Here is a 16,937-nt window from a genome sequence, read left to right as displayed (position 1 = left end):
ATGCGCACATACACACACGCTATGTACGTGCACACACAAGCATGCATACACACCCACTATTGTGTTCACACACATACACAAACACACATTATGGACATGCGGCTAGACGTGCTGGTCACGAACCGTGTCTTTAGAATGTCCCATTAGGAAGAAATAGGGGGAGCTTAGAGTGTCACCTTGCATGCACATGGCCAGGTTGGACGGTACCAGTCCTGAGGGAAGGCAAGTACAAGCCTAAACCAATCATTAGACTTACACCAGACATGTACTGTTAGTTAGTGATACAGATTCAGCTTTCAGCCACCAGGGTTAGACCACACACTGGTTAGAGAATCATACAGATAAGAAACAACGGTGTGACTGTGTGAAGGTAGATAGAGGTAGACACCAATGCAGGTGTACCGAGGACCAGCAGAGAGCAGACTGAAGTTGACCTGCTCTGTTAGTGTGCTGTTTCTCTTAGTGAGCAGCAACAATGATAAAGACAGATGTACAGGGGGGTGGATCAAGCAGGCGTTATAGAGAAAAAGGAGGGATGGAAACAGAAGTACAGAGATGGAGAGAACAGGAGGAAAGGAATAAGGGGAGAAGGAAAGATAGATAGGAAAGGAGATAGAAGTTAGAATGATTGGGATGGGAGTTCTCAGCAGGCTGACCCAGGCACGATAACCCTAACCCTAATTTGGACCGAAGCCAAAATAAACATTCAAATTTAGTCATGATCCAAGCGAGTTTTCATTGGTGCGTGATTTTGCGCTATAGCTTATATTTTGTTCCTACTAGATCTTCAGTGTAATCACCATGACAACTCACTCACTCAACGTTGTGCCGCAACCTCTGTGGGTCACGCAGGTTGTGTGTGTCATTCGCAACAACGCAGGCAATCGATTTGCTAACGATACCTGTTTCTTCCTTGGCGAAAATCATGGCGTGCTCTAAACCCGACAAAAAGCCTGAAAATACGAAAATATTATTCCCGAAAATCGCAAATTTCTGACAGAGTGGACTGACAAGTATGCATTTGTGCTGCCGCTGGAGAGAGACAAAACCGATGTGTTTAATCTGCAATGAGATGGTTGACTGAATGGAAATTTTGTGAGTGGACCTTTTGGGTTTCTAATTGAGTACCCCTGGGTTAGAGAATTAGGGGGTTAGAGGGTTCGAGCCTGTTCTGGAGAGACCCACCATACTCAGGCACCTGCCCTGTGCCTCTCTTCAGGAGCAGCCTAACCCTCCGGCCACCAGCCTTGATCAGCTCAATGGCCCGAGCATGGGTCATGTCCCTGGTGCTGTCCCCATTAATCTCTATGATCTGGTCCCCCACCTGTCAGGGAGTAGGGGACATGGGAGGGAGGCGAGAAGGTCTCCAGTTTAGGGGGATTCAGAGACATGTTCAGAAGCAGGACTGCAATAAGTCAACAACGCAGCACTACAATCAGATCTGGAGACACAAGTGACGTCATCTCACCCTCATCCTGCCATTGCGGATGGCAGGCCCGTCCTCAGCCAGACGCAGCACCAGCAGGTCCATCTTGTACTCCCGCCCCCCACGGATGCTGAAGCCAAAGCCTTTGGCACTCTTCTCCAGCTCCACAGTGAAGTAGTCATAATCCTGCAGCGGAACCACGCTGAGCTGCAGGGGCCCAGACAACAGTGCTGCTCCGTGACTGAGGTGTGGGGAATACCTGCGTCTGTGGTCATGTGTGAGCGTGTGTATGTGAGAGTATCTTAGATTGTTCCTGTGTGTGTGTGCTTTTGTGTAGTCTGGTTGAAAACTCGATTCTTATTAGCTGCAGGGTGTCCATTATTTTGTGATACCTCCTATGTCATTCCTGTGTGAATGGTACCTGTGGTCTGAAGTCTGGAGGAAACTGTCCGATGGGGAACTGGGCGGGGGCCGGGTGGGGACGGTAGTCCAGGAGAGGTGGAGGCTGCCGGTAGTCTAACGTTGGCGGTTGCCGGTAGTCTGTTACTGGGGGATGGCGGTAGTCTACTGGGGGTTGCCGGTAGTCAGTGAATGGGGGCTGGCGGATATCCGGTTTAACGTCTTGTCTTGCTTTCACCTCTGATCTACTGACCAATCACAGGTTAGAGATGAAGATATTGACCAATCACAGGTTAGAGATGAAGATATTGACCAATCACAGGTTAGAGATGAATATATTGGCCGGCTCCTAAGGGGAATTGTCAATCATCAAGATCAAGAAAAACTGACTGATTATTAGGGTACACCACAGTAGTAGGGGGACCAAGAGGATGATAGTGTAGGGCTGTTTTGGCTGCCCCTTTGTCACTGGTCACCCAGACACTCGTCTGGGACAGTCGTTGATTTGCACGAATGCTAAAATGACAATCACACCTTAATGACACACCTCTGGAAAGGTTGAAGAGGAAGGTGGACCAAGGACAACTCTGAAAGTATCAGTAAAAGTTGTGTTCTTGTAAATATAGTTCTAAACAGCTTTTAATGTCATGTTTGATATAATTTTGTTTCTTATTTTATGTATTACATTCTAGAAATAATTGTATTGCTGTAACATGTACATTTACAGGGTTTCCAGAGTTTGTGCTTGCAGCAGACCAACATGTGTTTAACATATTCCCTTGTCTTGCAAGGGCACCACTTGGTCTACTGCAGCCTTGAGTAATGATCCAATTAGAATTTGTATGCGTTAGACAACTTTTCAGTCATATGACCGGTGTCCCCATTTTAGTCATGTTTGGGTGTATATAGGAAGAAGTTTTTACCACTAACTTTGAGTTTACGATACAGCTCCGGTGCGTTAGGCGCCTAGTCTTCATTATGAATACCTTTTGTTAACCATTGCTCTGAAGGTGTGTTTTGTATTTGATGATATTTCATTATCATTGTATTGATTATCTTACTATTTAGATAATAAACTATTATTGTTCATTTTAAGTTAAATGTTCTCCTTGAAACGTATCTATCAAGCTACGGCGGTGAAAACTTTGATCTAGTCTGGTTGATGCGGCTAACTGATTATAAACATAGACTTTTGAAGTAGGTTTTAACTTAAGGCCTCTGAGTCACTTACAGTGGATCTCCACGCTCCGAAGGAATTTACCAGAGCCTCTGAGTGATTGGTTTACATATCCTACTAGGTCGGTGGTTAAATCCATATTATAGTAGAGATAAATGACTGATTAGTGAACACGCATACTTTAGGGTCGATGCTCTGATCAAGCAGACGATTTTTACCTACGCCAGAGTTTCATGTCATTAACTGTTTAATGCTCACGGTACAGGTAACGCACTTGTGCACATTTCTAAAATTGGAGTCAGATATTAACGAGTCAATTATTTCCCTGAACATCTAACCAGAATTGAATTGGGTTTCCCAAGCTGGGGACAAACACCAAGCGTCTCCGGCCTTACGATCCTCCTACCTACAATAGGATGATGAGAGTCTGGTTTCCTCTGAGCAGATCAGCAGTGTAGAGCAGAGGACATATCATCCTGCTAGGCTCTGAAACTTTCATAAAGGTGCAGCCTTCAAGAGAACAAGCCCAGAGCGCTGGGAGCTCACAAGCTCTTAACTTACTTACTCATACACACACACACACACATACGTACACACACACACACACTCAAACACGCACTAAGTCAGTCCCACACACACACACCTCTCAGATTTTGACGGGGCAAAGTGCCCTGGGACAGGAAGACATGCATTATTGAGAGAAGATCTGGAGGTGAATTATTCACTGACGCTGTCAGAGTTAAGTGGAGGTTATGCAACAGAGCCTTAGAGAGAAAGAGGCATTCTGGGGCAACTGCACTGGCTCAGGTAGTTGTCAAGGTTCGAGCAGGATAGGATCATAAACACTTATTCCTCTATATGTACACACACACACACACACACTGATACAGCCTCATACTAATACAGCCTCACACTACCACACCTCTTCAGGACATGTTCTACTGTGTGTACAGTAGGACACAGCTGTTACCAGAGGGGTCTCACCTGCCATCATGGAGGTAGATCTGTGGAGGAGGGGGTCCGGTGGGCTGGCTCACCGGGCTCTGCTGATGGCCGGGCGGGGTGGGTGCTGGGCCGGGCTGGGGGGCTGGTGATCCTGGCTGGGGGGGCGGTGGTCCTGGCTGGGGGGCCGGTGGTCCTGGTTGGCCCGTTGCTGAGGCGGGCGGGGGGACAGCTGGGCTGGGCTGGGCTACAGGACTGGGTTGGGTCTGGGGACTGTGTTTCTGGGTCAGGGGGCTCTGTTTCTCTGAACCAGGTCCCGAATGGGGATCTGTGATGGAAAGTTGTCATGGTAACATGCTCTAACCTAGCAACAGAGATGTTCTTAGCAACCATTAGGAACAACGCTGTGTGCCCTGAACGGCAGGAGCAGCAGGCTGACACATGCCATCGTCCTCGCTCTCTCTCCAACTCTCTCACTCTTCATTCTTTTAATTTAATTTCTTTCGAGTCAATATGCTTCACTGGCATAATGTCCACAGTATGTATCAACACATCCAAATATGAGAAAAATAACCCTAAATCTGGCATGGGGTCAATAGCACTGGACGACAGACCACGGCTCAATTCAAACTGCTTTGTTGGCATAAAATCCTTCCATAAACATGACCAAAGCCAGAGTTTCAAAGTATTCCTCTCACCTTCCTCAGGTATGATATGTAGTGTGACGGTCAGCCCAGCATCCTTGATCAGCTTGACGATGTCGGCGTGTGGCATGCTGATGATGGACTGCCCGTTGACAGCCAGGATGCGGTCGCCCACCTTCAGCTTGCCACAGCGGTCAGCGGGACTGCCCTCAATGATGCGTCCGATCTTGTGCGGCACATCTGATGGGAGGTCGACACACAGGATAAAGACTCCAATAATGTGTGGAAACAACTCATCTTGGCCGATATCAATATTAATTGATCTAAATTGGCCGATAGAGATATTCTCTTATTTGTATGGAAAAACAATGAAGGAGCTAAGTCTAAATTAAGTAAATAATTAAAAACATTATTAAAGAAATCCATCACTCAATGAATATATTTTTTTTTGATGCTATGTTTAAATGGCATAACCAAATTATGATAATTTCAGAATACAACATTATATTTCCCAATGGCACATTTCACTACAGTATTTAACATTTCATAATGACTTATAGTCAAACTGCCTTAGTAACACATGTTATGGTCTTTATATTATGTAATTTGTTTATAATATCAGGACTCTTCATAATAACACGATGAATCAGCACAGGATGGTGATCTGTAGCTAGTATTGGAAAATCTTTCCATATGATCTTGGTTGATGATGAACCGCTTCAGTTAAAAAATTTAGTTTATGATAGAAATGTTGGCTGAGTCAATAGCATTGGATGACATGGAAGAATGACAAAACAGTATGGAACAATATGTGTGAGAATTAACAGAGTTTGAAGAGAAAATGACTCTTTGGTCTATGGAAACTACCACAATCCAAGCAAAACGTATTGCTGCCATGTTGGGAGGGTCAGTGACCCTAACACTAACCCTATAGGCAATGAAGGCAGAACTACTGGTAATTTATAGGGCATTTCACGGTCATGGTTGATAGTCCAAACTTTTACAGTTATCAGATGATAAATGTATTGGTGGGTGATGCATCGGTGAGTCCCTAACACACAAGAGCAAGGGGAACACTGTTCTCACCCTGCAGATAACAATATTTGACATCATATTCATACTGAGTGGATGGAGACTGTTTCTGAATGTAACATAATGCTGACGGCAGCATGGTGAGGTATGAGGGCAGCATGGTGAGGTATGAGGGCAGCATGGTGCGGTATGAGGGCAGCATGGTGCGGTATGAGGGCAGCATGGTGAGGTATGAGGGCAGCATGGTGCGGTATGAGGGCAGCATGGTGCGGTATGAGGGCAGCATGGTGAGGGTGAGGGCAGCATGGTGAGGGCAGCATGGTGAGGGCAGCATGGTGAGGGCAGCATGGTGAGGTATGAGGGCAGCATGGTGAGGTATGAGGGCAGCATGGTGCGGTATGAGGGCAGCATGGTGAGGTATGAGGGCAGCATGGTGAGGGCAGCATGGTGAGGTATGAGGGCAGCATGGTGAGGGCAGCATGGTGAGGTATGAGGACAGCATGGTGAGGGCAGCATGGTGAGGTATGAGGGCAGCATGGTGAGGGCAGCATGGTGAGGTATGAGGGCAGCATGGTGAGGTATGAGGGCAGCATGGTGAGGGCAGCATGGTGAGGTATGAGGGCAGCATGGTGAGGGCAGCATGGTGAGGTATGAGGGCAGCATGGTGAGGGCAGCATGGTGAGGTATGAGGGCAGCATGGTGAGGGCAGCATGGTGAGGTATGAGGGCAGCATGGTGAGGGCAGCATGGTGAGGTATGAGGGCAGCATGGTGAGGGCAGCATGGTGAGGTATGAGGGCAGCATGGTGACTCACTGATGACGGCTGTGTTTTCCGGACGGTTCAGCGAGCTGATGATGACAAATCCAAAGCCCTCGGTCTCCTTGCGGTGGATGACCACGTCACTGGTCTGCAGGGAGGAGCCCTCTGGCGGGGCGGGGCCGGTGGGAGCGGCGTTGCCGGGAGTGATGAGGCCACCGGAAGCGGGATCGCTGCGGGGGGAGCTGTGCTGGGTAGACACGGAGCCAGGGCTTCGGCCGTTTACCGGACACAGTTCTCCTACAGGAGGGGAGAATGAGAGGGAACGTGCAAGAGAGAGAGAATGGAGAATAGTGGAATAGAAAATTCAAAAAGATAGTAAACATTTTGCAATACTTAAAAAGTTGTAAAACCCTAACTAAACAGCAGCCCAGAGGTGATGGTGTTGGGGTGGTGTTGGGGTGGTGTCGGGGTGGTGTTGGGGTGGAGCGTACCGGGCATGAGGACCCTCCTCCTAACCGTCAGGCTGACCTGCCCGTTGCGGGCGGCGGCGTGCATCAGGTCGATCACATAGCGGTGTGGTTTCCCGGCCACGACCATCTTGTCCACGGAGATGAGCTCGTCACCAGGGCGCAGCCTGCCATCCCTCTCAGCCGGCGTGTTCTCAATGATGGCACCAATCACAATCTGTTCAGGGACAGACAATGTTAGCCAAACGTAATGATTAAACATTCACTTGTACAAACTCATCCTGTCACAATGTGTGTGTGTGTAAATGAAGTTCATTTTGATTATGATAAATGGACAAATGTGGGGTGAGGTGCAGAGATCGGAAGTAACAAAGTACAAATACTTTAATACTGTACTTTAGTATATTTTTGTGGTATCAGTACTATACAATTTATTTCTTCTGACAACTTTTTACTTTATCTCCTTAAACCAGGCTTGTTGACTTTAGTTTGAATCTGTATTTGGTGGCATGATCAATATGATAAATATGTCTATAGTGTATTTGGTGGCATGATCAATATGTCTATAGTGTATTTGGTGACATGATCAATATGTCTATAGTGTATTTGGTGACATGATCAATATATCTATAGTGTATTTTTGTATTAATGTTTTAACATGATGTGAGGTCCAGTTACCAGTGTGACACTAAACCAGGTAGTAGTAATGGCTACTTTTTACTTAAGTATGTCAGAGCCCATACTTCTTTAATTCAACTGGTAAAATTCGATTGGTAAAAGTGTATTCAGTACTTTTACCAGAGTCTTTTAAACATGAGTATCTGTACTACTTGAGTGATGGATGTGTACTTTCGCCCTCTCTGGTGAGGTGTATTTGTGTGTGTGTGCGTGTGTGTGGTCCAGCCCGTCCCATACGAGCCTTGTCACGAGCGTCCGGACTCACAGCCTGCACGGCCTCGTCTCCGCCCAGGATGCGGAACCCAAATCCGGTCTTCTCTCTCAGGAGATGAACTTCCACATCCTGATATTCTGGTCCTGGGGGATTGGGAGGGAAAGAGGGGGTAATGGTAAAAAGGTAATGGTGGAGAAGGGAGATGGAGAGAGGGAGGGAGGGGAATTCCACATCCATTCTACAGTTGCCACTAGGCTATGCAGGTTTAAAATGAAAAGAATACATGTAAATGTCAGTCTTCTACAATTGCTAAACTGATTAGGGTTAATAAGATATAGTTTAGGTTTGGACTAGGAAGTTAAACACAGAGGTGTTAAGCTATTTATATAAGGTATGCATAAGTATACTATGGTTAGTTAACTATACAGATAAAGGTTAGTTGGACACAGGTGAAGGTTAGTAAGCTCTACAGCAGGGGTGCACAATTACAATTCAAAAAGGTCCATTGACTAACATTTTCTCCCCACGAAGGGGAGGGGGTGCTGCTGGTGTTTCTGATTTGCTGGTAGCTGGCATGACTCAGTGTAACTGAGACAGCTCTCAACTCTGCATTAAACCTCCCTCCTTATGCCAGGGCCTTGTCCATTAACTTTAATAGCGGGACGATTTCTCTCTTACTTTACGTAAGAAACACAAGGTATGGCATGTGAGATATGAACTGGTTGAAATGCGTGAGTCTCACAGTGAATGCGTGAGATTTGAGAGCCCTGTGTCTAACGTGCAATATGATTTGGGGCGTCATTCTTGTATATTGGGCTGTAGGTTTAGGGTTAAGCTAATAAAGTAGTGACACTCACTGCAGGAAGGACAAATGGATATTTGTCTGTCCACTTCTCTTAGAAAGCTCAATTTTCTGTATCCACTTTCCTGACTTTTGCGCACCCCATTCTACAACCTCTTTTACATCAGCTTTTGCATCTATCGCTGTCTCAAATCAAATCAAAATGTATTTGTATAGCCCTTTTTACACGCAAACATGTCACAGAGGGCTTCACACGCCCATAGAACTGCCCCTCAACCAACCTAAACCCTCAAGGATTCTGTCTCTCTCCTAACATGCATTGTAAACTTTAGCTTTGATTGTCTGAAGTTTCGTGTGGTGATTTAAATAACGCATGTGATTGGAAAACACATGGGAGTATGAAGCGCAGTCTAGGACCGTCCCAGCTGTGCTGAGCCAGCGCAGTATGTGTTCATTGAAAATAAAGGTTGCTTCATCAGTATTTAATTTAAAAATTATTTATGTGAAATAGGTCCAGATAGAATCTCCACTTGTCTGGACACGGTGCACCCCTGCTCTACAGGTCAAGGTTCATTAACTAAACAGGTTTGGGTGAGTTAAAAGCAGAGACAGAACAGATTCAACTCACGACGGCTCTCGTAGAGGGCCCTGGACTTCTCATAGAGGTCATAAGGGTCGGGTTTGTTGAGGTCGAAGCCTTCGGTGGAGTCTGGGACGGAGGTCCGATGCTGAGGCTGGGACGGGAAAGGGGTCCCAGGGGGCAGGAGCGGAGGGGCGGACAGACCGGCCTGGGAGGGGCTCCCCTGAGGATCCCACGGCTCTGAAGGCTACGTGAGGGGAGAGGGGTTGTAGGGTGTGGGGGAGGAGTGTGTAATTCATAGTCCCACTGTTATTAGATAGGCCTCTGGTGCTCTGGAGATGCTCAAACTATTAACAAACTATTAAGAGAACATCTCGTAGATATCTAAGTTGTTAAGGTTAAAATTAAACAGTTCAATGATTATAATTAAATATATTCATATTTGATGGTGCATCGATGTATCATATGGTACATATGATACATTATCATATGGTACATATAATGGTACATATGACCTATCTAACAAAAATAATTTCCTCATTCAGTCTTACTCATCACCTCTTCACCTAAACAATGGTGATGTTCAAAACACCAGAACCACCAGATGTCTGAGCTGCAGGGTTCATACCCAGAGCACAACAGTGGGATTCAGACAGGCAAACAGAGGGCTAAGTGCAGTCTCTGACAAAACTCCAACAAGAAGTTAGTAAAGAGCTTGGTGGAAAATCTCCGCAGGTAAGGTGAAATGAGGAGATTCTCCAATTAGGCTGAACTACACCTTCTAGCAGGGCACCCAGGCACACAAACAAACACAAATTCCATTTACTGTTTCATCTGTCTCCTTGAGCAAACACACGCATACAGCTCTCTCTCTCTCTCTCTCTCTCTCTCTCTCTCTCTCTCTCTCTCTCTCTCTCTCTCTCTCTCTCTCTCTCTCTCTCTCTCTCTCTCTCTCTCTCTCTCTCTCTCTCTGTCTCTGTGTGTCTCTCTCTCTGTCTCTTTGTGTCTCTCTGTGTCTCTCTGTGTCTCTCTGTGTCTCTCTGTGTCTCTCTGTGTCTCTCTGTGTCTCTGTGGGTTGGATGATACTGTACCTGATTGGACTTCCATGGAGATGCGTTTCCTGCAGAGAGAGACAACACATGAGGCTTGTAGAAGAGAGAAAGAGTGTGTGAGAGAAAGAAAGAGCTACATAGAGAGAACAGAGAATAAGAGGGGCAGGATGTATAAAGTATGAGAGACAGACAGCAAATTGACATCTTCTGCCGCCTGGTCGCTCGTGACACACTGTGACAACAGAGACAGTATTGTACCACAGCCCCTTGCGGTTTACAACATTCAGTGAGTTTCTCTCCGTCAACATCAGCGAGAGCCATAACATTCACATTCACTCGTTGCGTTTGTTTTCAGCATAATTACATCATTAGGCTAGGGGCAGAAGACGTGCCTATTTTTACCCACAATAACTCGAGCAGCAACGGGTAGAGTGCAGCATTACTGTACAGCCGCTACATCAACTCTTGTATCGCTAGCTAGCATATTCCCCCGTGACTTTGAAAGTGAAACATGTAAAGGCACTGAGAGGCACTTTTACACACACATCTGAAGGCCGGGCAGAAAGCGAAGCGGACTAACTTCTTCCGGCAAAATAGCAAACGTCATAGGACAGGACCTGAGTGATGTCATAGGACAAGACCTGAGTGATGTCATAGGACAGGACCTGAGTAACGTCATAGGACAGGACCTGAGTGACGTCATAGGACAGGACCTGAGTGACGTCATAGGACAGGACCTGAGTGACGTCATAGGACAGGACCTGAGTGACGTCATAGGACAGGACCTGAGTGACGTCATAGGACAGGACCTGAGTGACGTCATAGGACAGGACCTGAGTGACATCATAGGACAGGACCTGAGTGACGTCATAGGACAGGACCTGAGTGACATCATAGGACAGGACCTGAGTGACATCATAGGACAGGACCTGAGTAGGCACAGCAAGAAGCTGATGACACGTTACTGCAGAGCACCGCTGGGCCGCTTTGTGTGACAGCATGTTGTCATGACGATCCTGACGCAGGCCCGATCAGAACCCTTGAAAGCAGGGAGCGGAGTAGTGCTAAAAAGATTTCATGATTTCAATAAGATGGACCCCGGGAGGCAGCTGGAGAGGTGAGGAGAATGTGATGGAGTCAGGAGGAGAATGTGATGGAGTCAGGAGGAGAATGTGATGGAGTCAGGAGGAGAATGTGATGGAGTCAGGAGGAGAATGTGATGGAGTCAGGAGGAGAATGTGATGGAGTCAGGAGGAGAATGTGATGGAGTCAGGAGGAGAATGTGATGGAGTCAGGAGGAGAATGTGATGGAGTCAGGAGGAGAATGTGATGGAGTCAGGAGGAGAATGTGATGTAGTCATGAGGAGAATGTGATGGAGTCAGGAGGAGAATGTGATGTAGTCATGAGGAGAATGTGATGTAGTCAGGAGGAGAATGTGATGGAGTCAGGAGGAGAATGTGATGTAGTCATGGGCGTCAGGGGTGTCGATTCAGACGGAGACACTTAGCCCCTGATTCTCTCCACATACCCATCCTCCGTCAGTCTCTGCTGCTAGGATGTCCCTCTCCGCTTCAGCACCACGGAGAGCCTAACCCCTAACCCTCCATCTCTAAATATTATAACTTCCTATTGGGGACGGTTCTTAACAACTCTGTAGTACCATGACCACGGAAAGATAGATGTATGGCTGCAGCGTTCCAATTCGGATTGCGGACATAAATCACAGAACAGAAGCTCCCCCGGCCTTGCACCCATTAAAGTGCATTTACATTTTAATGCTAATCAGATAACCCTAACCCTGATGAGATAACCCTAATGAGATAACCCTAACCCTGATGAGATAACCCTGATGAGATAACCCTACCCATGCTAATGAGATAACCCTAACCCTAATGAGATTCTGTGTGCAGGATGTGAGGAGGGCTCCCACGCATGCTAATGAGGAACATCTGATTGGCCGGCAGCTGATTGGCCGGCAGCAGTTCTGCCATTTGGTCCAGCCTCACAGACTAGCCTGCTGGGTCCCCTGCATCACACCCATTGGTTTCTGGACCCTCCTGACCCACCCGTATGAGCGTGATATGTATTCTGATTGGCTCAGCCAGCTGTCGGTTGTCTGTAGTTGGCTCAGCGTTAAACGGAGTGCTGGGGCTTCAAACACAACCGGAGCTCAGCAGAGCGCTGGCAGTATGCCCACACCAGGGGCTCACACACACACAGATGTACACACACACACAGCGCTGGCAGTGTGCCCACACCAGGGGCTCACACACACACAGATGTACACACACACACACAGAGCGCTGGCAGTGTGCCCGCGAGAGGAGCGCACAAACACAGAGATATACACACACACACACACACACACACAGATGTACACACACACACAAATGCAGAATCACACAAAGGCATTCTGTCACTTCCAGTTTGTCTGCTATGGCAGTCTCATGAAGACATGCACAGACCATGTACAGTACATGTGTGTACAACTGGGTTAACCCTAACCCAACTAGCCATCTCAGAAACAGACATAATTCCGAACGCACACTCAACATGACATGGATGCCATCCATTACTACCTGGGCTGTGTGTGTGGGTATCTACATGTGTGTTTGTGTGTATGTGTGTGTGTGTGTGTGAGAGAGTGTTAAAGAGCGTGTGTGGAGGTAAAGATATGAATGAACATCCCTGCATGTCTCCACCTGTTGCTCTGGCCTGGCCAGGCAGTGTCAGACCTGATGCAGGTGCACCAGTCAGCCACCAGGTGGCGCATGCTAGCTCTGCAGGGATGCAGGTGCACCAGTCAGCCACCAGGTGGCGCATGCTAGCTCTGCAGGGATGAGAGGCGCGAGACGGCTCAATCTGTGAATCTGTGAGACTCAAGCAGCAACCTGGCAGCGCTATACACGCACACACACACACACACACACACACTGGAACAGGTCCAGTTTCCAGTTGGTTTCTCTCCGTTAACCTCCCAGTCAGGTGTTTGAGACATCACATCACATACTAACTCATCTACTGACACACACACATCACATACCATACTAACTCATCTACTGACACACACATCAAATACCATACTAACTCATCTACTGACACACACATCACATACCATACTAACTCATCTACTGACACACACACATCACATACCATACTAACTCATCTACTGACACACACACATCACATACCATACTAACTCATCTACTGACACACACACATCACATACCATACTAACTCATCTACTGACACACACATCACATACCATACTAACTCATCTACTGACACACACATCACATACCATACTAACTCATCTACTGACACACACACATCACATACCATACTAACTCATCTACTGACACACACATCACATACTAACTCATCTACTGACACACACATCACATACCATACTAACTCATCTACTGACACACACATCACATACTAACTCATCTACTGACACACACACATCACATACCATACTAACTCATCTACTGACACACACACACATCACATACTAACTCATCTACTGACACACACACATCACATCACATACTAACTCATCTACTGACACACACACATCACATACTAACTCATCTACTGACACACACACATCACATACTAACTCATCTACTGACACACACACATCACATACCATACTAACTCATCTACTGACACACACACATCACATACCATACTAACTCATCTACTGACACACACATCACATACCATACTAACTCATCTACTGACACACACACACATGCACATACTAACTCATCTACTGACACACACACATCACATCACATACTAACTCATCTACTGACACACATACATCACATACTAACTCATCTACTGACACACACACATCACATACTAACTCATCTACTGACACACACACATCACATACCATACTAACTCATCTACTGACACACACATCACATCACATACCATACTAACTCATCTACTGACACACACACATCACATACTAACTCATCTACTGACACACACACATCACATACTAACTCATCTACTGACACACACACATCACATACTAACTCATCTACTGACACACACATCACATACTAACTCATCTACTGACACACACACACATCACATACCATACTAACTCATCTACTGACACACACACACATCACATACCATCTCATCTACTGACACACACATCACATCACATACTAACTCATCTACTGACACATACACATCACATACCATCTCATCTACTGACACACACACACATCACATACCATCTCATCTACTGACACACACACACACACACATCACATACTAACTCATCTACTGACACACACACATCACATACCATACTAACTCATCTACTGACACACACACACATCACATACTAACTCATCTACTGACACACACACACATCACATACCATCTCATCTACTGACACACACACACACACACATCACATACTAACTCATCTACTGACACACACACATCACATACCATCTCATCTACTGACACACACATCACATACCATACTAACTCATCTACTGACACACACACACATCACATAATAACTCATCTACTGACACACACACATCACATACTAACTCATCTACTGACACACACACATCACATACTAACTCATCTACTGACACACACATCACATCACATACCATACTAACTCATCTACTGACACACACATCACATCACATACCATACTAACTCATCTACTGACACACACATCACATCACATACTAACTCATCTACTGACACACACACACATCACATACCATACTAACTCATCTACTGACACACACACACACACACATCACATAATAACTCATCTACTGACACACACATCACATACCATACTAACTCATCTACTGACACACACACATCACATACCATACTAACTCATCTACTGACACACACACACACACACATCACATAATAACTCATCTACTGACACACACATCACATACCATACTAACTCATCTACTGACACACACACATCACATACCATACTAACTCATCTACTGACACACACACATCACATACCATACTAACTCATCTACTGACACACACACATCACATAATAACTCATCTACTGACACACACACATCACATACCATCTCATCTACTGACACACACACACACACATCACATACCATACTAACTCATCTACTGACACACACACACATCACATACCATCTCATCTACTGACACACACACACATCACATACTAACTCATCTACTGACACACACATCACATACTAACTCATCTACTGACACACACACACACACATCACATACTAACTCATCTACTGACACACAAATCACATCATCTGTGAATCTGTGAGACTCAAGCAGCAACCTGGCAGCGCTATACAAGCACACACACACACACACACACACACACACACACACACACACACACACACACACACACACACACACACTGGAACAGGTCCAGTTTCCAGTTGGTTTCTCTCCGTTAACCTCCCAGTCAGGTGTTTGAGACATCACATCACATACTAACTCATCTACTGACACACACATCACATACCATACTAACTCATCTACTGACACACACATCACATACTAACTCATCTACTGACACACACACATCACATACCATACTAACTCATCTACTGACACACACACACATCACATACTAACTCATCTACTGACACACACACACACATCACATCACATACTAACTCATCTACTGACACACACACATCACATACTAACTCATCTACTGACACACACACATCACATACTAACTCATCTACTGACACACACACATCACATACCATACTAACTCATCTACTGACACACACATCACATACCATACTAACTCATCTACTGACACACACACATCACATACTAACTCATCTACTGACACACACATCACATACCATACTAACTCATCTACTGACACACACACATCACATACTAACTCATCTACTGACACACACACATCACATACCATCTCATCTACTGACACACACACATCACATACCATACTAACTCATCTACTGACACACACATCACATACTAACTCATCTACTGACACACACACACACACACATCACATACCATCTCATCTACTGACACACACATCACATCACATACTAACTCATCTACTGACACACACATCACATACTAACCTCATCTACTGACACACACATCACATACTAACTCATCTACTGACACACACACATCACATACCATCTCATCTACTGACACACACACATCACATACCATACTAACTCATCTACTGACACACACATCACATACTAACTCATCTACTGACACACACATCACATACCATACTAACTCATCTACTGACACACACACCCACACTAGTATTACAATGGTCGACAATCAACTGCATTTAGTAAATCAATACACATCAATTTTACACAGGCAATATAATTAATAATAGTCAAATCTCTGGGGGTTTCTGAGTGTGTGACACAAAGAGAGGGAAAGTTTGTGTGAGAGCGTGACTCCTCCATCACCCCTTCCACTTCCCCACAAGCATTTGTGTGTAGAGGGCTTCAGATCATTTCCAAGGCCAATTCAGACCCTGTGACCAGAACACCTTTGTGAGATCCAGTGTCAAACAAACAGGTTGTCTGATGCGTAATTACATTTCCTGCAGATGGGTTAGGGGTTTGGATGCAGGTGGCCATAGTCGGGATTTGAAGTAAGAGATGCCCTCACACTCTGTGGAGCTCTCATTATGTTCTGACCTTCTAGAACAGATTCCCCTT

General features: G+C 45.8%; 1 protein-coding gene across 1 annotated transcript in view; it reads right to left on the bottom strand.

The window, feature by feature from the left end:
* The window catches only part of LOC136941589 (membrane-associated guanylate kinase, WW and PDZ domain-containing protein 2-like), a 48,572-nt gene that overhangs the window by 1,700 nt on the left and 29,935 nt on the right, over window positions 1-16,937 (bottom strand). The window contains exons 12-22 of the mRNA XM_067234127.1: window positions 10,212-10,240; window positions 9,169-9,367; window positions 7,766-7,881; window positions 6,871-7,063; window positions 6,434-6,676; window positions 4,643-4,828; window positions 3,987-4,272; window positions 1,848-2,073; window positions 1,469-1,633; window positions 1,186-1,324; window positions 177-212 (exon numbers count right to left, since the gene is read on the bottom strand). Coding sequence (XP_067090228.1) covers window positions 177-212; window positions 1,186-1,324; window positions 1,469-1,633; window positions 1,848-2,073; window positions 3,987-4,272; window positions 4,643-4,828; window positions 6,434-6,676; window positions 6,871-7,063; window positions 7,766-7,881; window positions 9,169-9,367; window positions 10,212-10,240 — 1,818 coding nt within the window. The remainder of the gene's footprint in view (window positions 1-176; window positions 213-1,185; window positions 1,325-1,468; window positions 1,634-1,847; window positions 2,074-3,986; window positions 4,273-4,642; window positions 4,829-6,433; window positions 6,677-6,870; window positions 7,064-7,765; window positions 7,882-9,168; window positions 9,368-10,211; window positions 10,241-16,937) is intronic.

This window comes from Osmerus mordax, chromosome 4 (assembly GCF_038355195.1).
Source record: "Osmerus mordax isolate fOsmMor3 chromosome 4, fOsmMor3.pri, whole genome shotgun sequence".
NCBI classification, from domain to species: domain Eukaryota; kingdom Metazoa; phylum Chordata; class Actinopteri; order Osmeriformes; family Osmeridae; genus Osmerus; species Osmerus mordax.
The sequence above is the reverse complement of the archived record's forward strand: the minus strand, read 5'-3'. Positions and strand labels throughout refer to the sequence as shown.